Raw genomic sequence first — 25,407 nt, 5'->3', positions numbered from 1 at the left:
AGGATTTCAGCAAAGGTCTTTCCAAGTCATTTTAAACTGGCAATGAACGTGAAATCTGAGAACTATTATTACTAGCAATAACTATATGAGCAGCTAGATGACTATCCTCTAGACATGCTTTGATCCAGACATAAAGGCTAGGCTTGCTTTCTGGGGCAGCCTGAAAAGATCAGCTTCACCGGAGCTCATCAGCACTTAGAGCTAAGCAGGGCTGACCATAGTCAATACTTGGATGGAAGGCCATTGGAGGAAGACTGGGGTTGCTATGTAGGGGAAGGCAATGGGAAGCCACCTCTGCTCATCTCCCACCATGAACACCTCATGGCTTAGGTCACCATGAGTTGGTTGCAAGTTGATGACACATCTTATTTTCTGGAGAAAGCCAAATCTGGTTTGTAGATCTTGTAGATAATATGGCACAAGGATGTGATGGGATATGTGCTGCCTTTGTGTTCACATATGAAGGGAAAGAGCACTGCAAGAAAAGCAGCACTGCAACCCTTTGCTGAGCATGGTAAATGTGGAAGTCTAACAAGTAGCACTAAACCTAGGGTTACCAACCTCCAGGTGTGGACTGGAGTTTTCCCAGAATTAAAAATATTATCCTGACTAAGATCAATTCCACTGGAGGAAATGGCAGCTTCAAAAGATGAACTCTATGCCATCACATTCCCATTGAGCTCCCTGTCTTTCTAAATTCCACCTTCCCCAATCATTGCCTCCCAAATCTCAGGAATTTCCTGCATTGGGAAACATTGTATCAGAAATAGATATGAGGTGTAATCCTTCAAAACAAATGATGAGAGAGTCCTGTGTTAGTATGTAACATACCACAAAGCCCATAAGTCAAGGAAGATACTTCATCAATCACTGTACTCCATAGTGTTTATCCAAAGCTTGCTGATTCAATCATATATAATAGGCTCATAATCAATACTTTTAACCAACTCTTGTCCATTTTTTTACTGGTTAACTGCAAAAACAGTCCTATAATGTTGTGGTGGTGGGAGCTACTGAACAGGAAGTTCATTTTAGTCAAGGGGAACCTTAACATGGGGCATAGAGGGAGGAAGGCCTTGTGACAAACAGGCCGAAAGGGTTAGAGAGGGAATGGAGAGGCAAAAGGGAAATGAGAAGAAATTTGTGTAGGACTAGCAACAACTAGTGCTGTTTAGAGCCAGAACACCAGAGGTAGAAAAGGTTGTATTTTTCATACTGATTTATAATGAACAGCCAGATATATTGTCTCTAGTAAATACGTAATTTCTTGAGACTAGTACAGAATGTTATATTTTGGCTGAGATAAAGCTGTCTCCCAGGCTGAACTAATTCTCATTAAAGATTCTTTAGACTCAGCTATGCTCTGTTCTTCCACTCTGCAGTCTAGCTTTTGTCAGTTTTTATTAAGCCATGCAAAGCACTGGAAGGATTCAAATAAACTGGGCAATTTTCTTCTGACAATTATTTAGAGTTGAATTGCTTGCTTGAAACTTATTCCTGGAGGGACCAAAAAACGTGTTTCTATCTGTTGCAGAACAATGAAAAATTCAAGTAATGCTTGCCACAGTTAATTTTAACCAATTAAAAAGTAAGATCACAGTGTATTCATTGCCAATTAAAAATGTGGATAGTTGACCTCTGACAACATATATCTTGATCCATTAATCCAGCTAGTATTTCACATATCAAAAATCACTATTTAAATTATTACGATATTACTAGACTTGTAGATTTTATTCCTCCAGTGAGTATTTTGTAACATAAATTTGAGGAAAAACTGTTTTAGTTTCTATTTAGTTTTGGTTAAGCTGATAGGAAGAAAGTAGTCATTTGAAATGTGGTGTTAGAAGAGAGTTTTACAGATACCATGGACTGCCAAAAGGAAAATAAGTTGGTTATGGATCAAATCAAGCTTGAACTCTCCCTAGAAGCTAAACTGACCAAACTCAGGCTATCATACTTCGATCATATTCTAAGAAGACAACTGGTAAAGTCAGTAAATGCTGGGAAAAGTTGAAGGCAGCAGGAAAAATCCAACATGAGATGGACTGGTTCAGCCACAGCCCTCAGTTTGTAAGACCTGAGCAAGGCTGTTAATAATAGAATGTTTGGGAGTCACCAAATTCAAGACAAAGATTGGTTATTATTTGATATCATAGTTACTGCTTGCATTATCCATCCTTTATGCCACCTATATCAGTGCAAGAAGAACACACTTTTGAATCATACCCAGTTAACTGTTCTATTATTCCTACTATGTCATGATCACTGCGGTCAAAAATCACAGACAAATAGAGATTTCTTTTCCCTGAGATCTCTAAGGAAGTATAAATCCTACTAAGACCCAGAGTCATTCTCTTAGTTGCAACATTTGAGGTACAGGGTCTCAAATACACTATTTTTCTTTGCTGGAAAGCAAACATCTCTAGTTCAGCGGTATATCCTTCAGTTAGGCTGTATAGAGATAAGCGTAAATCCAATCAAACCAGGGCTACTTACTACAGATCCCTAAGCAAATTTGATTAAAATAAAATCCAGTGGTAAAAACAATGTGTACTTGGCAAAGAGTAGAATGACAGTATGTTGTGTGTAATGCAAATGGAAAGACCATGTTACTCCTCTTACTCACTGACATTTTAATTTCAGGAAGATGAGCCATGCAAGATTCTTTTATAAAGCTACATTCCAAAGCCAACCAATTTTTCTACCGAGAAGTGCACACTTGAGTTTTCTCCATCGCTTGCATAATTCCCAATGCTAACCCATGCATTTTCTATATCAGAAAGGCAGACAGAATTAAGCTTCGGAACAGCTTAACTAGAGAGAGAGAGAAATTCCATTCTATGTGAAGTATAAATGATAAAGATTCTAAGTATTATGTGGATCCGGGGAACTGATTTTCAGTTTGCAGTGTAAGGATAAATAGGCTGACTGAGACTTCTGGGAAACTGTTGGCTGCAAAGCAAATATGACCACCTCCTTAATTTTGAAACTGAACAGAATTAATGCTTAAATGAACTGTGGTTCACCCAAATGCCCCTTCCTTTGACTTCTTGCTAGCCTTGGGTTCATTTAATGCCTCAGACAAATGAAGTATTTCAGACACATTAACACCAATAATAGAGTAAGACATAGTTACCTAACATGATGAAGGGAATTCCCAAGAAGGTAGAATTGTATTTCCCACCAGTCAGATTAATGATTCCAGCTGCAGTCAAAGTGGCCAAGCTCACAGTTAGCAATCCAAGGAGGCCAAGCCAGGGTTTGCTGCGGACACAGTCTTGCATGGAACAGCAGAGCATGGCCAATGTGACCACAAGGACTAAGCTTGTGGTCAAGTAACGTTCTGATACCCTGCTTGTCTTCTGGAAGTCCTCTTGAAGAGAAGAGGATGTGAAGGGATACATTGTGACATTTGGGTTGGATTTCTGGAAAAGCTGGACAGTGTCACAAAAATTGGATTCCCATTTTTCTGCCACCATGTCGTTCAGGGAGTTGATTGCCTGCAAATAGTAGGTGAGCTGAACAGCTTCTGCAGATTTCACCCGGTCTTTGCTGTGCACAGTGACACCACCAAGCTGATGCCCATTGTACACTTCCCTGCCATCTTTTAAGAGTGTGATGGGATACGTGATAGCAAAATTAGTTTGATTAGACAAGCGAGCAGCCTTCAGTTCCTTCAGGACATGTACAATATCATCCACTATGCAAGACTTGTCATTATTTAGGATGCAGATATGGGCAAATGTGTAATTGAAACCAGGTCTTTGTACTTGGATCCTGGTCACAGCAGAGTGCAGCTATAAGGGAAGGGGGAAAACACATATTATTTATCAGATAAACTTGCAGTATATCAGCAGCACTGTCAACACATCTGTTCCCTCTTATCTAACTTAACAAGCAGGTTTTAATAATGCAAGTAGTAATAATACATACCTGATGAAAATAGTACACATGTATTAAAAAATTGTTATTATTCCCATACACTGTTCCTAACAACTTAATTAGGTTCTGGCATATAGACATGTATGGACCAGTTAGTTGATTTTTCTCTCTCAAGTACATGCAAAACAAAACATACTCACACAAGCCCCTCAGTTTGCAAGTTCTTTACTACAAACAAAAGGGGTTGTTATGGATTAAGCATATAACACAAACGTTATCATAAAATAACAAAATTATGAACATCATTTAGATTAGTTGCATTATTAAAATCTGCAGGACATTCTATGTTCCTCTGACAATGGATGTATAGTGGGAGATCCTGCTACCTATCAGCAGCTGAACAACATCTTGCTGAGCTCTTTCTTCTCACTGCACACATGTAGCCTAGGCATGCTCAGAAGTGCAAGATGAAGGTCAAGAGCCAAAGAACCTGTGTCCTTCAGCTCTTGGTCTAGAGCTGGGTAGAATATGCATCTAGCAGTGAGAGCACCAGCTGTGCACTCAGAAATCTTCCCCCTCCTTTTCTTATTTTGTGTCTGTAGCACTATTTCCTTTGTATTGTTAACTGTTTCAAGACCCCCACTGGGGATAAAATTGGGGTATAAATAAATGAAAAACAGCTGGCTTTTTTATATCCCACTTTTCTCTACGTTAAGGAGTCTCAAAATGTCTTGCAATCTCCTTCCCCTCCTCTTTCCACAACAGGGGCTGAGAGAATTCTGAGAGAACTGTGACTGGCCCAAAGTCACCCACTGGGCTTAATGTGGAGTAGAAAAAGAAGCCTGGTTCTCCAAATTAGAGTCTGCTGTTCTTACAACTAAACCACATACCTAAACCACCATGTAAAATTAGGTGATGAAGTACATCCTACCCTTTAACCTCCAGTCCAAAAACAAGTTCTCAAAAATTCAAAACCTTCTACATTGGTCTGGGTTATTATGGTGGGTACTAATAAGAGGTATTATGTGGCTTGTCTTTTCCCATTTTTTCTTTGGAACAGCGTGGCTATCTGCAATTTTTAAATAAAGTAATAAAACAGGAGCTTTTTATTTACAATACCATCTGGAATATATATGCTTCCTCTCCTCCCTAGCAAGGAAGGAAGCAATTATCTGCCTGTTCCTGAATAAATCTTTTTAAAAGAACACCTGAACCAGCTTGCATCCTGATTCAAATTTTCCAATTTTAGGGAAGGTAACAGGCCAAATGGTGGCACTTCCTTGACCCATATTAATTAAGCTTCTGGCCTAGTTATAAGAAATGACCTTGCTTTATAAACAGGAGCTAGATATAGCCAGAATAATTTGTTCTCTTGATCACCATAGACCTTTCAGTGGATTATAATACTATGGACCATGCAGTTATGATAACCCAGCTTGAACAAAGCAAACAGTTTTACTGGGGCAGGATAAAAACATTATAAGGAAATAAGCAAGGTCCAAGAAAGGACTGAGGTTGGACTCACCCTAAGTACCTTGGAGAGAAGGACACAAGGAGCAGGAAACCCAGCACAAACCCAGTAGCTGGACAGCACAAACCATTGTACACTGAACAGAACAGTGGAGCATCCATAAAGGCTCAAAAAGATACAGAACCATGCAAGACTACATCTAAGAGTTCCTTAAACAGAGATGAAGGGAGAATCCCCAGAACATTTTGAATGGATCATGCATAGCAATTTTATCAAAACTTGTTAAAGGAGCTCTTAAAACCACCATTGAGTCTTGTAAAATGTTTAAATAAATAAACACATTCCAGTACCAATGACTCTTCTAACTAGTGTGACCACCTCAGATAATACAAATTAAGTCATTATCTCTCAGTGGTTTCTGTATTAGGGAAGTTAGAGCAGTAGCTGATGCTGAAATTTAGGCTCTGCTGGGGGTAAAAAATAGATGTGAGCCAGAAAACATTCACACTGTAATGCCAGGGCCTGCTCAGTGCTGGAATAATTTCCCACACAACTCTTTGTTTGCAGCCTATCCCTTTTTGAAGCAGAGCCTGCATAATTAATATTTATACTGGAATTGGAGACTCTGGACCTCTGAAGGCGTATACAAAATCAGTCATTCATTCATGGTCCCTGTTAGCTGTGAGCAATTCTAAAGTGATCATTTTATTTCCATATTGGAAAGTCAGGAAAAGCATGATTATAATTTTATTAAATATTAGGAGTATTGTTACCATTCCAGAAAATTATGTCTGGGAAAATATCCATTTTAATAAATATCAGAACAATACTTCCAATGTTGTGAAAATAGTAGCCATGCCCTTTCTGAAGGAAATTAAAATGATAGCTTTTGAAGTTCCTCCCCACCCCTCAGGCAGCAGGAATGGAGGAAGGGGAGGAAGGGCATCCCACCCCATTGGCTTTCCAGGTTTTCTGCCTGATATAAAATGATGGCCCTTTAAAGTTTAAAGGGCTGATGTACCATGGGCCAACAGGGGACTGAGGTGTATTTCCTCTCCCTCCCTTCTTCCATGCTCTGGTGCCTCCCCAACACAACTCCTGCTTTCAATATGTGGCTCTGCTTACTGTACCTCATTCCTCATCTGAAGAAGTATGCATGCACACGAAAGCTTATGTTCTGAATAAAACGAAGTTGGTCTTAAAGGTGCAATCGACTCCTATTTTGTCCTGATTCCAATGTTGTTGAGAATGAGAGATGTCAATTCCAGACTGCACTCTAGGAAACCCCTCTCTCCATGGTAAAAGCTAAAGAGATTAGAGGGATTCTTAGAGGATAACCCAAAAGTTGTATCACATTCCCACTTTTCCTCCTGCTGTGAACATCAGTGGTGGCAAAAATGCAAGCACAGTGGTGGAAGATAACCAGCTGGAAGTAGTCAATTGGTAAAACTACTCCTGAACTTAGTCTCACAATACAAGAACTCGTGGGCATTCAATGAAAATGCTGAGCAGTCAGGTTAAAATGGATAAAAGGAAGTACTTCTTCACCCAAAGGGTGATTAACATGTGGAATTCACTGCCACAGGAGGTGGTGGCAGCTACAAGCATAGCCAGCTTCAAGAGGGGATTGGATAAAATATGGAGCAGAGGTCCATCAGTGGCTATTAGCCACAGTGTGTGTGTGTGTGTATATATATATATTGGCCACTGTGTGACACAGAGTGTTGGACTGGATGGGCCACTGGCCTGATCCAACATGGCTTCTCTTATGTTCTTATGTTCTGAACTTGGCACCAGTGAGCAAGTTAATAAGATATTCCCTCATATTTTGAAAAGAATAGTAAACCTGGCAGATGTAGTATTACTGGTGTTATCTGGAATAGTGACTATAATCAACATGAAGGTCTCTCATGGGGTTGGATTTAATGACCCTTGGGCACAAGATCCATGAATATTTATCTCCCCTCCACCACAACAGTCATTTCTGGAAAGCTGACCAATGACTAGATAGGTCAGGAGGTTGCATTTAGAAGGCAGAGAGGGATGATTAATCTCCATAGTTCTGCCATTAAAAATGATCTATTTAAATCATGCACTATGGAATGGCTTCCATAATTCACTCAATCATCACCATCTTGCTTGCATCTGAGATGGTTGGGTAGAAGGGTAGTCTGTCCAGTGTGGCATTTGCAAAGTGTGCAATGTGGAGAATGTAGTCTACAGAATCTGTTGCAGGAAGTCCCTTCTGTCAGTGGAGTTTACCAATGAATCCAAGGCACTATTTTTTTCTGAAGAAGGGAAAGATTATTATTATTATTATTATTATTATTAGAGGGCATGTGTGTAAACCAATGTGGCAGTACAAGAAAATATTTCCTTTTTAAAAAGCACTAGCGACATTGACAAGAACAGTTCCTCTCTTCTTCAGCTGGTGCAAGAAACTTGATTAAACTGATGGACTGGTAAGTTTTAACAAACTTCTTTGAACTGTCAAGGGAAGCAGGGAATTGTTATCAATTTCACCAATGCTTCTTTTAAAAAAAAGATCGTATGTGCAGACCAAAAACTGGAGCGTAAGTAATGGGTTGGATCCACTGTTGGATTTCCATGAATGGAACAGAGGGCCATTTGTGCCTATTCATCCCTTCTGTTACAGACCTGTGACTGCAATGGGACTTCATGCTAATCCTAGGTGGTCCTCTGTGTTCCAGGGACATTATTTCAAGGGGCTGTTGTGGAAATAAAGAGGCAAGAAAGTTGCAATCTGCTGCAGGAAGTCCCTTCTGTCAGTGGAGTTTACCACTGAATCCAAGGCACTATTTTTTTCTGAAGAAGCATAGGTGGAACTGATGAAGATGGCCACTTGCCTCTGCAGTGAGTCCAGAGAAGTCCAGTGAGACTGAAAAGCATGGAGTTTCGCAAAATACATAAACATGCCTACATGTGAGACTGACAGGTGTGTGTGCATTTGTGTTGTCTATGTCCCTCAGCTGTGTTAAACTCTCACTGTATCTGATAGTTAACCACATCCTATTCCCCTCACTCTCAAACTAAAGTTCTTTAAAACCCCTCATGTTCTAAGATAAGGAGGGAAGAACATTACCTTGTTCTTGCAGTGTAGGGCTCACTGGTATTTTCTGGTTTGAGTCAAAATGCACTGGAAAGCACTGAATCCAGGAGATGAGCCAAAAATGCTTTAACCCCTAGGGATTCTAGCCTGGATTCTGGTGCAGGAGTGGTCCCTCATCCTTTATTTACATTAGAAAATGTTGATTACAGTGGCAGATGTTGATTCAGACATGTTGCTTCGACATAAATCCCAAATAAAATGTTTAACCTTGCAGAAGCCTTTTGTCAAATGATGTTCAAAGTCTGGAATATTATTTTACAGCTCCCCAGATGTGGTGTGTTTTCACTGGATTAACAAAAACAGATGACAGACAATAGGTTCAAATTGAGTACTCTTGGGGGGTTATCAATTAGATAGTTCTGTATGCAATTTTAAACATGGTTCTCCTGACGCTTCCCTTTGGATTGTAAGTACTCTACTCAGTTGGAAATGTATTGCCTCAAGTTGGTCTCTAGTTAACTACCACCTCAAAATAGCTGAAAAGGGCTGCCCTAAATCCTTAGCAATTGGAGGAAAGCCAAGGTGTATATACGGATTGATTTTATTTTCAAAGGGCTCAGTTAAAAGTATTTGATAGATAGCATTTTATAGTTCAGGGATACATTTTGAGAGAGGCACTTCAGCATTTGCAGCTGTTTTATCTTTAATTCAGTATATTCATCTGCATCTCTAGCAAAGCTACGAATGTTGCTCTTGTCAGCACCTAATAAAATTTCTTCTACTGCTAAGGGCTGAAAAAATGGACAAGCTATTGGAGCAAAAAGGATGTGACAATATTCTGGTTTATGTCAATATTATCTGGGTATGGATATGACCTGCTAATGCATTATGTTAGTTAAGTTATGCCAAATGAATGAAATATCCCAAATCTAGAAAATTAAAACATGCTATCACATATAGTATCATATCACATTCCCATTATTTTTGGAAGAAGTCTGTCAAAATACATAACAAGGTTATAAATTGTATTGACTATGAGTGGGATCAGACAAGACAATTGCCACAGGAGTCTCTTGGCTTTTAAAAAGCCACCCAAGTTAGAGATGTGCTGTGGCAATCAGATGGCACCCACCCAGCAATGGATGCTTAAGATCACTGAACACCATATTTAAACTTTAAACTGCATTGCAATTAGCACCAAATTATTTTAAATTGTTTAATTGTAATGTTCTTAACGTAAATGTTCTATTGTATTTTACTATGTATTGTGAGTTGCCCTGAGCCTGCTTCGACGGGGAGGGTGGGGTATAAATCCAATAAATCAAATCAGCAGGCATGGACCACATGCGCAGTAAGAGGAGTATTCACACCACTCCTACACATGCATGGCATGTCCATGGCATACCTGGGCCAATCATATGGTGGGAAATGCATCACGGAGGTGTGGTAAGGACTTGCCACCGGGAAGTTCCCAGTGGTTCTTTAATGCATGTGGAAGTCATCCTACTACAAAGTAAGGATGAGCAGGCTGCAGGGAGTAGGTTGCACATGTGATTGTGCACATTAAATCTGGGGATGGGGGGCTATAGTGGGGCCAAAAAGCCCATCTGATCACAACCTATGAATCTGCTCTGTTATTAAATTGCCTTGATAGTTCAATTCCCCTTTACAAACACAACATGTTTTTACCTTTGGAAATTTCAGCTAAAATGCCATAGGCTGGGCTATACAAAATAAGGAAAACAGAGTATTAAGGTTTGGGGGCTTCTTTAGTGTGCAGGAGCCATCTTTGCAAATGAAGACAGTTAAAAAGCCAAATATGATATATTAACTTTGGAAAGTGTGGAACCCTCCAATTGCTTATTTAGAAAACCTGCTTTGATTTTACTGACAGCTGTCAGTATGCCAATGTATCTGTATACATTATAAGTCTGCAATGCACATCAAGCTTAATTATTTACCATTTCTTAACAAGATCTATGCTTTTAAAAATGAGAAACCTTTCACATGCTCCTTCTTTTGGAATTATTATACTTTTCTCTCTTATCTTGAACCGCACCTGTCTGTGAGGAAAGGCAGGGTACAAATATTTTAATAAAATAAATAAATATTGCCGCAGTTCTGACCCTAAGCCCCCTAAAGCTGCCAACAGGTTTCAACTCTGCTGTATTTTTCAGACTGCACTGGATGTACTAAACCATTGTACCTATATTTTAGGAAGGAAGATTGGTTAAGGAGAAGGAAAGCAACATAATTTGAGAATAGGGATGCTGATATGGTGTCCTAATATAATTTTAAATGGGTTCTGCTTTGAGATAACTTAAAAGAGTCATTTATTGCTTATATATTTTGTGCTTTTTGAGTAGTTTAAAATATATTCTAAAGCTCTGGTAGCTGGCTCAAGGTTGACTCAGCCTTCCATCCTTCTGAGGTCAGTAAAATGAGTATCCAGCTTGCTGGAGGTAAAGTATAGATGACTGGGGAAGGCAACGGCAAACCACCCCGTAAAATGTCTGCTGTGAAAACATTGCTATGCAATGTCACCCCAGAGTCGGCAACGACTGATGCTTGCACAGGGGATCACCTCTACCTTTAATCTTTGAGATGCCACATGACTCCTGCTTACGTTTTGCTGTAACTAACAAACATGGTTATTACCATTGCAACATTCTGCAGTTGTGCTAAAGAATTCTTGTGCACACAGAAGTGCAAAGAAAAGACCACGGTAGCCGCATGTGCTAGTCAGACTTGCTGTATCCTCATTTACATTTCTGCTTGTGCAAGATCACATGCCACCAATTTTGGGGCATTACAGTTTAGAAGACAGAAAGCAGTAGCTGTTGCACAAAATACTGCACAAGTGCAAGATTCTACTTGTGGTTCACTGGTACCAAGCCATTAAATGTATACAATTTTATTCTATAAGATTTCTTAAAAAGAAACAGATATAGGATAGAAGATAGGATATACAAAATGTACAAATGTGAAAATAATGAAATAACTATGCAGGAAGACCTCCAAAATGACAGAGAGTTGAAAGGTATGGATAGGAAGGATCTAGCAGAACCAAGTGCTCACAGGTCAATTCCTCATATGTTGCTCTTATACTTTCTGTGATATTTTGTAAGTAAAGGCTTATTTACTTAATACCAATATTATTTTTACAGAATATCTTCTTTCAATGGGGGAGGGGGAAGCAACTAGTTTGCAAGGGAAGTGAATTTGCAAGAGAAAAGCAGCCAAAGGGGGATAATGATGCACTTCCTTCCGGTGATTATTTTCCCACTAAAAATTACCCTCTTTTGATGCTGCTTTTCTGTAAGAGAAGCAACTGTTAGATTTTGACACACACTTTACATATAAGGACCACATGGCAGACCCTTTAAAAAAGTATGAGACAAATTCATAGAGGACAGGTCTGTCAACAGATCTTAGCCATGGAATCTAAATGGAACCCCCAAGTCTGTAGATCTCTGAAGCCACATGCCTGGAGCCACATTGCCTTCATGCCACATTGCTAATCTTCCAGAGGCAACTGGCCAGTGTTGCCTGCAAAATGCAGAACCAAGTAGACATACATTCTTAACTGGCCCTGAAGGAAAATTAAGCATGACCAGTGAAATAATGGATTGTTTGTGGCAGTTGCCTTATTCTATCCCCTCAGAGCTTCTACTGGCATGACCTAACCTTTTCTCTCTCTTACCACTGATTTGTACTACCAAGTATAGCATCTTGAGCCCTTGTGGCAGCTTGTGGGGGGGGGGGGAGGGTTGCCAAGTCTGTGATAGAAAATACTTGGAGACTTTGGGGGTGAATCCAGAGAGGGTGGGGTTTGGGACTGGGAAAGGTTTCAACATGGTACAATGCCATAGAGTCCACCCTTCAAAGCAGCCATTTTCTCCAGGGGAACTGATCGTTGCCAGCTGAAGATCAGTTGTAAAAGTGGGAGATCTCCAGACCCCACCAGGAGGCTGGCAACCCTATTGGGGGGACACCAATCTGCTCCTTTCCCCCTCAGCCATCTTTCTCTTTTCTCCTCAGGGCTTCTAAGCAGTGCAGAGGTGCACAAATAAAAGGTCTTCTAAAGCTGTTCCTGGATTTGAAGCAGCTAAGCTTGGACTGGACATAGATTTTCATTTTCAAAATTGTTCAGGTGAAAAAATGAACAGGTGGCCACCCTAGGTGCATCAGTGGTTGCTGCTTTCCTCTCTTTGGAAGTGTTTGCTTCTCTGTGACACTGCCTATTATGGCAAAATGGAACAACTTCCAACACTTGTGGACTCATTTTGACCTGAAAGGTTATCTCTGCTCCTTCAGTCCCCCCTGTGAACAGTCTGCCCCTCCCCAACTCTTCCAATTGTGAAAACTGAATAAAGGTAAAAGTAGTCCCCTGTGCAAGCACCAGTTGCTTCCGACTCTGGGGTGATGTCACATTAAAACGTTTTCATGGCAGACCATTTTCATGACAGACTTTTAAATACTTCATTATTTCAGTCTCAATAATTCATTTTAAAGGAATTTGTTTCAGTGCCTGTTTCTTTGTCTGATACAAAACATGTAAGGTGTTATAAATGTGAGTTACTATATTATATGCTAATCCATTTGGACACAGTATATTAAAAGAATTCCCTGGGAAACTTTTTAGTTTAATGACAGTGAAAATGCTTAATTGGGGCAGCATTAATGCACACTTAATCGACAGAGAATTGTTAAATGGGAATGCTGGATTTGAAAACGGTGCTGCAAAGCAGCTTGGCCAGTTTTATTTTTCCCCATATAATTTTGATCAACAAACAGTGATTTTTGGAAAAAAGCTCAGGAAGGAAGATTAAAGGGATAAAAGAATAATCTGCACAAGGAACTCTGAACTGAGACGCAAAAAAGGGGGAGGGAGCGGCTGGCACTGCTTAGTCATTGCTCATAATTTAGGAGCTTTCTCAGTATAAATAACTTTAGACACAAGAACACTGCAATCTCACTAAAACACCGCAGCAGTGTGGATTGCACAACATTACAAGCTGCCAGGATGACACACACTTTCCACCCTGTCCTAAAACAGGCAGTAAACATGGTTTTCTTTAAAATACCTAATATGTTTTTCAAATTTGTTACAACCCAAACCCTTCTTTCTCCCTCCTCTGCTATTGTTGCTATCTGAAGTCTCTTCTTTAGGAAGAGAAGTTTCACAGTATCCAGTGTGAAGCCCAAGGGCCATCATCCACCACTTAGTTGGTCCACCACTAAGGGAAGGGAAGGGAAGGGAGCTAAGGGGGAAGGAAACTAAGCCCTTCTGAGGAGTAGTGATTAAAAGGAGACTTTTAGTCCTAGTGCTCTTCCTAGATTCAGGAAAAAAGGGGCAAGCTTCCAAAAACATGACCTGCATTTCCCCCATTTCCCCTTCAGTTCAGGCAGAATGTAGTCAAGGTAGTAAGTGCAGCTATTCCATCAGCCCTGTCTAGTTGTCAACCACTATTTTAGTCATGTTGGGTTAACTTGATGTTACTTTGAATTGCATTTTTGGTAAGTTAATAAATAAAAATAGCCCTTTAAGATCTCCAAAGAACTTAATAAAATATCCCCTTGAAGAACTCTGTCCTGTAGTTATCAATCAGCATAAATAAGCTTTACCATTTGGACTCAGCTCTTTAGCCACACCTATTGCCAAAGATCTCCTTAAACCTTCTTCTGGTTTTAGTAATGGGAATTATCACAGTTCAGTTGACATTACACAGGCTTAGATTAATAATTATGCAAAATAATCTATACAGCACACCTCCATTACAGTCATACTTTTGGACTAAATAGTAGAACAGACAGAGATATTAGAAATTTTGTCTTATATTTAACAAGGCAGTTAATAAACCTCAAGAGCCCTTACGTTTTCTTAAGAAGGGGCAGCAATTTTCAGTGATTCTCCCCTCCTGATTCAGTGATTCTCAACCTGCTGAGCCACTCTCCAATAATGTTCCTAGTGGTCAGTGAACCCTCAGGAACAACACAGTGGGGGGGCTGCAGCAGGAGAGGGTAACAGTAAAATCACTGCTCCTTCTCAGGCACCCTTTCGTTTTCTTTCTGTGGAAGGATTCAGACCTGTGGCTCCATTCTGTGAAGGAAAAGACCACACTCACCTGCTGGAATCAGCCTTTCTTACAACCCCCCCCCCCGCAATACTGATTTTATATGTTCTCTCTATGCATATTTTTTAAAAAGGCAATTGATACAAGTGCTTTCCAAAAAGATGTGCACCTAAAGCCAGCTAGAGCCCTCTCTGCTAAAGTGTTATGGGATGATTTCCTCTTCTAATTTCTAATCCATTCTCCAATCCATATTGGAGTGTCAGCTGTGACACAGAACACTATGATCTCCTCCACATGGGACATGAGGTCATTTCAGCTCTTTTCATTGTGCTCCTTTCTAAAAGCTGCTGCTCTCAGGGCTTAATATGGGGGAGATCAGTCTTCATATTTTTATTTATTTCATTAAATAAATAAATTGCATCCACTCCTCGCACACATCCTCCAGAAGGTATAAAACAGATGACTCGACAGAATTATTTCATCAAGGAGACCAAAGATTGACAAAACATCCACCACCTCAGTTGAAGTCCTGGTGGAACAGCTCTGTCTTACAGGCCCTGTGGAACTGCAGCAGTATTCATGTGTAGGAACATGCAGTAATAGCCTGAGAAGTAGAAGCTTGTTGCTATTGCAGAGGATTTTAATTAGACGGGAATAAAGAGAGCTGTGTGTTCTTGGGTAGGGCTGCCAATCCCCAGGTGGGGGCAGGGGATTCCCCAGTTTGGAGGCCCTCCCCCCACTTCAGAGTTATGAGAAAGTGGTGGGGGGGAGGGTAATGTCCACTGGGCATTATACCCTATGGAGACCAATTCCCATAGGGTATAATAGAGAATAAATCCGTGGGTATCTGGGGCTCTGGAGGGGACTGTTTTTTTGAGGAAGAGGTACCAAATTTTCCTCCAAGTTTCCCCCAGAGGGTCTAATTCTATAAGCCCCAAAAGAAGGTGCCCCTATTCTTCATTATTTCAAAATGGAGGGAAGGCATTTAAAAGGCCTGCAGAACCTTAAAATGTGATGGTCAGAACTCCCTTTGGTGTTCAGTTGTGCTTCTCACACCCTTGCTCCTGGGTTCTACCCCCAAAGTCTCCTGGCTCTACTCCCAAAGTCCCCAGATATTTCTTGAGTCAGACCTGGCAACCCTAGGGGTGAAAGATTTTGCATTTGTGTGTCTATTTCAGTGTGTGAAAACTAACAAAAGAAAGCATGACTGGTGACACGTGTCTCAGCATGAGTGCCAACAAGAGTCCCCAGTGTGCCAGCATGAGTGCCAGTGTGTGCCTAGAGTTGCCAATCCCCAGGTGAGGGCAGGGGATCCCCCAGTTTGGAGGCCCTCCTCCCACTTCAGGGTCATCAGAAAGTGGGGGCTGGGGGGAGGGAAATATCTCCTGGACACTCCATTATTCCCTATGGAGACCGATTCCCATAGGGTATAATAGAGAATTGTTCTGCGGGTACCTGGGGCTCTGGGGGTGCTGTTTTTTGAGGTAGAGGCACCGAATTTTCAGCATAGCATCTGGTGCCTCTCCTCAAAAAACTCTCCAGGTTTTGAAAAGATTGGACCATGGGGTCTAATTCTATGAGCCTGAAAAGAAGGTGCCCCTATCCTTCATTATTTCTAAAGGAGTGAAGGCATTTAAAAGGTGTGTGGTCCCTTTGAAGTTCAATTATGCTTGTCACAGCCTTGCTCCTGGCTCCACTTAATGTCTCCTGGCTTCACCCCAAAGTCTCCTGGTTCTACCCCCAAAGTCCCCAGATATTTCTTGGACTTGGCAACCCTATGTGTGACTGACAGCCATTGTGGTGGACTCTAACCTGGAGAACTGGGTTTGACTCCCTACTTTGATTCCCACTTGAAGCCAGCTGGGTGACCTTGGGCCAACCACAGTTTTTTCAGAACTCTCTCAGCTCCACCTACCTCATAAAGTGACTGTTGTGGGGAGAGGAAGGGAAGGTGATTGTAAGCCACTCAGAATTCTTAGGGTAGAGAAAAATAGGGTATAAAAACAATTCTCCTTCTTCTTTAATATGGCCTGGGTTGCTGACACATCCAAAACCCACCTTAGGCCAGACAATTTTCACCAAACATTCAAGACTATAAAAACTTATCATCTATTTCTTTCCCATTTATCTTTCAACAACAAGATGGTTATTCTAATGGGCGTCAGTGACTGGAAGTGCACTCATGGATAATTAACTGACAAAGATTAATATGGATTTGGGAGGGAAACATGCAACATTTCTACAGCCTTCATCATGCAGTCTTGCTATTGAATATTTTAATACCTCTCTTTATATATATAAAAAAAGTTTATAGCACAGTATTCACAGTAACCTATATGAATGGAAGACAACCTCCAGTTGTTAAAGCCAGTCCCTGCTGCTTGCTGTTCAGCTTGGCTCCAGGGAATGGAGCTAATGGGAGTGGAAAATGGTCTGGTTATTCTCAGTTTAAGCAGTTGTCATGGCTAACCATCCTTTCCTTCATATTCTCAGAAGGAAGATAAATCCAGTTGGCAGCATTGTCCTAAGCTGAAGCAAGACAAAAAAGACTCATAAGCCTTACTTGCAAATTAGTCAGAGAATGGATGAACATCCTAGAATTGCCATGGCTTTCACTATAGCTGGAGAGCACCTGGCAGTACTCTGTATTGACTGCTGGCATATGAAGTACCACCAGGCTTTTTTTTTTTGCAGAAAAAGCCCTGCAGGAACTCATTTGCATATTAGGCTGTATCACCATTATCATATTAGGCTGAAATCACCATTGTTTCACACAGGACTTTTTTTGTAGAAAAAGCCCAGGAGGAAGTCATTTGCATAATAGGCCACACATCCCTGATGCCAAGTCAGCTGGAATTGTGTTCCTGCTCAAAAAAAGCCCTGAACACCACTAAAGGGGAAAGGCTGTGTGAAGGCCTCTGTGTGCAGGTCTTTGTCTCATCCAAACAGAACAAAACTGGGAGCCCATCATGCCTTTCACATTACAGTCACATTTACTTTGCTTAACATGAGAAATAAAATAGCGCAAGACTTTGCAATTTTAGCAGGGTGAAAGAGAAATGAAGAGATTCTTTCCTGGGGTTATTAGTAGGTGCTTTCACACATGCTTTCACACATGCTAAATAATGCAGTTTCAATTCACTTCAGTGACCGTTTGCAAGTGTATTTTGCAATTTCACATAGTAAAATCCAGTTGCAAAGTACATTGAAAGTGGATGAAAGCATGTTATTTCGTGTGTGTGAAAGTTTCTCTTGTACAAAAATATTCTGCAAAGAACAATAACAGGAAACCACAAGAACAAAAAAAAAGGTATCAACTGCTATGTTTCATTGCTTTTCATAATATGTTTGGTAAAAATTACATGTATACTTAAGACTGTATACAATTGCCACATGCTTTTGTTCAGAGAATGCCTACTCACATCTTTGGGGCTCTCCTTTGTGACTGCAAATAAGTTTTTTTCCTTTTGCATTTTACAAGCTGCCTCTGTGTAATTTTATATTGACCCACAGTGCTGGACCAGTTTGGCCACAAGGGGAGGCCAAATTTCCCAAACACCAGCAAGAGAAAATGAGGGGATAAATGGGGTCATGCACCAGCACTGTGCTGGCATGCTGGCATTATTTCTAGAGAAAACCATAGAGTTTTTGCAAATCCTAGAGCTTCACATGACGCTACTTGTGTTATTCAGCATTAGTGCCTGGTGTGATTCTGGCACTTCAATCCCCATCCCTGGCAGCCTAGAGTGGCTTGGCATCCATAGAACTTCCCCACAGAAAGTTGCTATTCTGCCTGTCCATATTTATTCATTAAAATATGTATATTCTGCCATCCCTCATGGCTCAAGGAGGTTTACAAATCACAATCAAAAGCATTACAATGTAAAAGCAACAGCCAATATCCCTTCTTCCTCACAAGAAAGATCTGCATTTATATACATACCTCTATTCATTACTTGTGGCATATAGAATCCCTAAAAGGAAAAAGAAGCAACTCCAACTATTGATTAAAGCATTCTTTCTCCATTATTTAGCAATATATTCTTGCTTGCCACAAATGACCGGCTAAATTGCAAACAAACCTACCACAGCTTGCCAGGAGACTAGCAGAATTTGAGTCTTCTTTCTTCCCTCTCCCCAACTCTGGTCATTCCAGAATGGCAGGCTAGGCCTAGAGGAGAGGGTGTGTTTACAGAATGCCCCACAGTATGCCAGATATCATGAGGACAAAGAAGCGCAGGCCTCTTTCCCTCCCTGGCTGCGATGCCACGCTGTCTCTGCAAGGGGTGAATATAAGGAGATAGTAGGTGAAGAGCATGCAATTAAACACTGTCCCTATCAAATCAGTAAATTCACAGGTAATACACAAACACTGCAGTGTGAAGCAGAGTTAATCCTCTATAATCAGTGGGTTTAGAAGAGTGCAACTCTGTTGACGGTCGCACCATAACAAATTATTATCTGACAATACACACTCATGAAGGTAGTTTTGTTTTCTGTCCCAATGCTACATCATCCTCTCACTTAGCCCCTCATACTGTTTTTGTCTTGGATGGTGCCTCTTCCTCTCCTTTCCTACATATCTAACCCCCTGCCCCTCAACATTCTAAGCAATAGATTGGTAGTTTCAGGACTGCATAACAGCATTGTGACTGGCACAGCAAAAATATTTCAGCATTTATCTAATTCATATAAAATTGACTTGTGGATGCCAGTGGGATAAGAAGTGGTGAGTTTGATTCACATCAGTATGACAAAAACACAGCAGAGGGTGGGACCAAGTGAGGACTATTTCAGTTTTATCACTAGCAGTGCTGAGCTACTTCCTATGGCAAAATCCTGTCTGTTGCAGAAAGCTTAAATACAGGATCCACATTAATGAGGCAAATTCCCATTTGATTATGACCTGGTCAGAGGTCTGGACCCATCCATATTGTTCCCATAGTCACCAGTATGTGGTCTTATAACAGGCAGGGGTCCAGGCCTGAATCTGATGATAAAATGTCATAACAAAAAGGGCATTTCCCTCCCTTCATAATTATTTACTTCACGCATTCACAGCTCAGATGTTGTTTCTTCAGGAATCCCTTTTTCTCTTCTCAGGATTTTGTTCTAGTGCAATGAAATACAAGGCATATCCCTTTTGCTGCAAGGAGTTAAGTAGTAAGAATTGTAGACATCATAGCTTCCATTCCTTTTGTACCCTTAGAAGCTCACTGATTCACGAATCTTGAGCAGCAGAAGACACTTATTTCTTTTCTTTCTTTATGCAAGAGCTAACAGGACTGAGATAAATTTTGCAGTTGCTAGAGTGTTCTTAGGATCCTTATCACTAAGAAAAAAAGCCAGGGTTTCCAGAGTACCGGGGGGGGGGGGGGGAGGAGGGGGGGACAATTGGTTGGATAAAGCTTAATATAGTAATGCAGGTTCATCTTCTGTATGGGAAATAGTGAAAGTAAGCACTACTTCCTTATGTAAGTACCAACTTCAGAGTTTATTTTCATGAAGATTTTTTTTAAAAAAAGATCAAGAAGATACCCAGTCAGAGAAGGGACTACAACTGTAAAGTGCTGAGACATCACAAACTTTATAACAGCCTTTTGCCAAGCCTGGAACTTGCCAACTCTGTATATGCGGGGTTCCATAATAATCCAGATCTCCCTACCTCTATCCTCCTTACCAGCAAAAGTGTCACCTGTTGATTTCTATTTGTTATACAATTGTTAGCCTCTGTGCATAAATAGGTGGCTACCCTATGCTAGTTCACAAATCCTTTAGTGGGGGGGGGGGAATCCACAAAGATGGCTCATTTTTAGCATGATTTTTCTTATGCATGGCTCTGTAGTAGTAGTAGTTCTCTCCTGGCATAACTGAGATGTGGACAAATGCACATGCAGATTAGGAATTGCTGTATTTTTTCCATTTCACAGTTTGAGCTCAGATTCTTCTCATCTTCATTGCATTTGATAATCATTAATCAGGGTTATCAGAAAGCGAGGGAGGGGAAAGGAAAATATCTGCTGAGTACTCCATTATACCCCATGGAGTAATTCCATGGGGGGTTGTTTTTTGAAATAGAAGCAATTTTCAGCATAGCATCCAGTGCCTCTCATCAAAATACCACCCCACCCCCGGCAGCTTTCAAATAGACTGGACCAGGGGGTCCAATTCTATGAGCCCCAAAAGAAGGTGCCCCTATCCTTCATTATTTCCAAATGGAGGGAAGGCATCTGAAAGATGTGCAATCCCTGTTTTTTGAAATAGGCTGTTTGTTGAAAGGGGGCCTGTTTTTTAAAGTAGAAGCACCAAATTTTCAGCATAGCATTCAGTGCCTCTCATCAAAATACCCCCTCCAAAGTTTCAAAAAGATTGGACCAGGGGGTCCAATTCTGTGAGCCCCCCAAAGAAGGTCCACCTTCCTTTGTTATTTCCAAATGGAGGGAAGGCATTTGAAAGTGTGATTGTCAGAACTCTCTTTGGAGGTCAGTTGTGCTTGTCACACCCTCGCTCCTGGCTCCACCCCCAAAGTCCTCAGATATTTCTTGATTTGGATGTGGCAACCCTAGTGCTCATCACAATAGTCCCAATGTTGAGGGAGGTTAGGACAGTTTCAGTTCGTCCTTGAGCTCTTCAAGGGTTGCTTACAGAAGTATAGGAAGTGTCATCTCTAGGAAACATAAAGCTGAACTATTTAAAAGGGCCTTTGAAAATTGATTTGCTGTTGTGCTGATTGTTTGCATCTATTGTTGTTGGTTTTAATGTTTACAGTATACCCTGGAAACTATTTTGAGTAGATGAAAGAAAAGTGCTTTACAAATATGTTATAGTCCATCAGCACTGTGCACAGCCATCTTCTGCTGTAAACACACTGAGCCAGTTCCTCAGAGAGCAATCTGGAAGAAGAGACTGCCCATCTATACACAAACATTGTGAGTGCACTTTTGCAGCATTCTCTATACTGAAATCATCTATGTCTGCAAGCACTCTAAGATTCCCCCTCTGCATCTAGTCACTTTCATTATTCTCCAATGACTCAGTCCTTCCTCAGATTCTTCAGCAGAGTAGTTATTTGAAAGTTTGCAGCTAAAACTGAAAACAAACAGGTAGCAGTGGTGGTTAGGGTTGCCAAGTCCAATTAAAGAAAAATCTGGGGACTTTGGGGGCGGAGCCAGGAGACTTTGGGGGTGGAGCCAGGAGACCTTGGGGGTGGAGCCAGGAACAAGGATGTGACAAGCATAATTGAACTCCAAGGGAGTTCTGGCCATCACATTTAAAGGGACAGCTCACCTTTTTAAATGCCTTTCTTCCATAGGAAATAATTAAGGATAGGGGCACCATCTTTTGGGGCTCATAGAATTGGACCCTCTGGTCCAATCGTTTTGAAACTTGGGGGGTATTTTGGGGAGAGGCACTAGATGCTATACTAAAAATTTGGTGCCTCTACCTCAAAAAATAGCCCCCCCAGAGCCCTCAATACCCACGGATCAATTCCCTATTATTCCCTATGGGAATTGTTCTCCATAGGGAATAATAGAGTGCCTAGTAGACATTTCCCTCCCCCCCCCACGCTTTCTAAAGGAAGGGGGAGGGCCTCCATACCAGGGAATTCCCCCCTCCCTGCCCCCTCCCTCTCTCACACACACAAACAAACACTTACCGCACTTGGTCTTCTTCCCTCTGCCTGCTCTGAAAACGAAAGCAAAGAAAGGGCGGGGCCGTTCTCCGAAGCCCTTCCTGTTTCCTCCTTCCTGCCCAGCCTTAAAGGGGCAGAAATTTTACAAACTGCTCAGGACTCAGGAGCTCTACACCAACATGAACGCTTCAGGTATGTTCTCCCCCCCTCCACCCCCCCACCCCCCCCGCTTCCTGATTTCTGGAGACCGGGGGATGAAGCTGGGAACCCAGGAGCCTCCCGGAAAAGCGGGGGGATTGGGAAGCCTAGTGGTGGTGGTGGGTGCCTACAGAGAAAAAAAAACCCATAGAGAATTTGGTGTTGTGCTTAGCCCTATTAACAAGATATTTCAGAACACAAAATAAAAGGAGTCTCCCCTCATTCACAAATGCCAGATATAATGCACAAAGTGGAACTACTTGGGAAATTTGGGATGATGCCACAGAGTATATTAAAATTTGTGCAGCTCCTTTTATATAAAACATGTTGAAAAGATGAAAAGCTAAATGGTGCAAAGGAAAGACTATTTAATGGTTGTAAAAACCCTATGCATTTTGAGTGAAGCTTTGTCGGGGGGGAAATCTTTCAAATTCCCTATGACAAAGTTCCATTCCTGATATACACTATAGTTATATTTATTTATTTATTTAATTCCATTTATATCCCGCCCTCCTCATATACACTATAATTAAGTAAACAAATTACATTCCTGTCATGAAAGGTTAGAAATATTCCTTTATATAATCCCAAGGTGCTATAATTGAAACTATGTCCAAAAAGTAAAAGACTAAAACTAAGAGATAACCTACCCAACAAGATAAGAGAGAAAATTCAGAGATTAAACCTAAAGGTTTCCAAGCAAACACCAAACCACAGGGTTTAACCAATCTAACATTTACTCCAAACAACAGGAAGACCCCTCAGTGATTTCACTTGGATGTCCTCTAAAGAGTAAATCCTCCTGTTTAACCTTGATTTTGGGTACCTGTGGTGAGACAGCCAATGCACATTTTTTAAAAAATTATAATGCTGCATGCTGATATCTATGGTTAGAAAAACACACTCTGCACATTCTTAAAGATATTCTCTTTTCACACACAAACATTTTACTCTATTAATATGGTATGGGGATCAAATAAACTTAAAAATAAATATGGTAATAGATTTTTTTAAAAAGCCTTGAGCGTTTCAATGAACATGACAACAGCTGCAATGAAAAGAGTAATCTCTACACTTCATTAATTATTTCCCTTTGGCAATACAGGATAAGAACTGGAGCAAAAACACCAAGGACAAATGCAATTTTTTAAAACATACAATTTCGGCAATTTAAATTTATATGCTCATTTCACTATCCTAGTCAGTACAACTGGGGGTAAAAATGACTCTGTACCCTAATAAACACACTTCAGTTTATAATAATTACAAGCAGTGGGGCATAGTTTGCTACAGGCCATCAGACTATATTAAGTAATACATGGAGTTGCCTGAAGTTAAAGAAGACTGACATCTACATCTTATCCATTTCACCCCACATCTCCAGTCAACCTGACCCAATTTTTCAGAATAGGATTTTAATTATTGCTTCATGGAATCCAAAGAATGAGCCTCACAACTGAAAATATCAAGATGTATAGCCATGTTAGTCTGTCTGCAGTAGCAGAAAAGAGCAAGAGTCCAGTAGCATCTTAAATACTAACAAAATTTATGGCAGGGTATGAGCTTTCATAAGTCACTGCTCACATCTTCAGTACCAAGAAGTGAGCACATCTGAAGTGAGCAGTGACTCACAAAAGCTCATACCCTGCCACAAATTGTGTTAGACTTTAAGGTGTAACTGGACTCTTGCTCTTTTCAAATGAAAATATATGCCATTGCTAAATCCTGGTACATTTGAATTCTGGGGACTCTAGGATTAGGACTCATCTCTTACTAACGCTAGGTTTGTAGAAAACTATCTCAGGGTAATTTGGGTAGCAGAGAATGATAAAAACATTTCTGTGCTTTACACATTATTTGTAGCTTGCCTGTTCTTTAGCCCACTTCAAAATGTGTGTGTGTGTTTACTTGCTACTGTTTTCAGACCCTAGTTTGCATTACTTTGTGGAGAAATGTGGTACATTGTTTCTCTGAATTATGCTGTATCACTAGACATGTGGCAATAAATAGCTCTCCACATAAAATTAGCGTGATGGATGTATTTTGTTTCAGCAGACTGAGTAATCTGACAAAAAAAGAGAAAGAGAGAGAGAGAGAAACATTGCGGATATGACAGGCTGACACTTGTGACATTGTCACGCAACTATAAATTTTGCCCTCTGTTGTTTACAGATTGACTTTGAGGCCAAGGACAAAGAGCACCCTGTGGTTAGAACTAGAAAGGATGCAAGTAGGGTTAAAATCACTTGTGATGGGTAGTATTTTTTTCTTTACAAAGTCTGAGCCATCTGCAGCCACGTCATTATAGGGAAGTCATTATTAGAGAACCTCAGGTTCTCTCATTAGAAATAAATATTTTCTCCTGAGAGCTTTGAGGGCAGGAAATGTTGCAAATGTCATTTCCAGTGGCATTCATCCCCAAAGGCAAAATTAGAAAGGCCAGTTCCAAAACAAATCTATTTATGTAATTCTGCCCTAGTTACTTGTGAACATTTGAGTTCAAGATGATTGTTCTGTCACGTAACTACCAATGGGTTAGCTTTTTTTTTTTTTAATAAGGTACTTGGACTAACATGTGAGACCCTATAAGCAACAAAACCATGAATGATTCTAACAGTGGTGCAAAACAATAGTTTTATATTATTTGTTTACTGGAAAGATTTTTTTGGTTAAACAGTTTTTGAGGTGGCTAACAATAGTAATCTGAATTTTAAAAGTTCATTCAGAAACATTAGAAATGTATAAAATTTACCACATAAATAAGTACACACTGAAGGAAAAGTTTAAAGAAAAACCCTCAAAGTTCAACTGGAATCAAATGCCTTAGTGATCAGAAACATTTTAACTTGGCGCCTAAAACTCCACACATGAAATGGTCTTGTAGATGACAGGGGGTAGGTATTCTACAGCCACCACAGAATCTCTAGTGGCCATTTACCTTACTTCAGAAGATGATGTAGGACTTCCAACTCTGATCTAAGTTGCCGGTTAGATTTAAATGGATGGAAGCAATCCTTTATGTACTGTATTCCCATGCTGTTTAGGACTTTAAAGGAAATAACTAACTCTTTGA

General features: G+C 40.5%; 1 protein-coding gene across 1 annotated transcript in view; it reads right to left on the bottom strand.

The window, feature by feature from the left end:
• Window positions 1-25,407, bottom strand: part of PTCHD1 (patched domain containing 1) — a 67,369-nt gene that overhangs the window by 27,718 nt on the left and 14,244 nt on the right. The window contains exon 2 of the mRNA XM_060234073.1: window positions 3,140-3,800. Within this exon, the coding sequence (XP_060090056.1) occupies window positions 3,140-3,800 (661 nt within the window). The remainder of the gene's footprint in view (window positions 1-3,139; window positions 3,801-25,407) is intronic.

Source organism: Heteronotia binoei, chromosome 3, assembly GCF_032191835.1.
Source record: "Heteronotia binoei isolate CCM8104 ecotype False Entrance Well chromosome 3, APGP_CSIRO_Hbin_v1, whole genome shotgun sequence".
Taxonomy (NCBI): Eukaryota; Metazoa; Chordata; class Lepidosauria; order Squamata; family Gekkonidae; genus Heteronotia; species Heteronotia binoei.
This window is presented reverse-complemented; position numbering and strand designations above follow the sequence as displayed.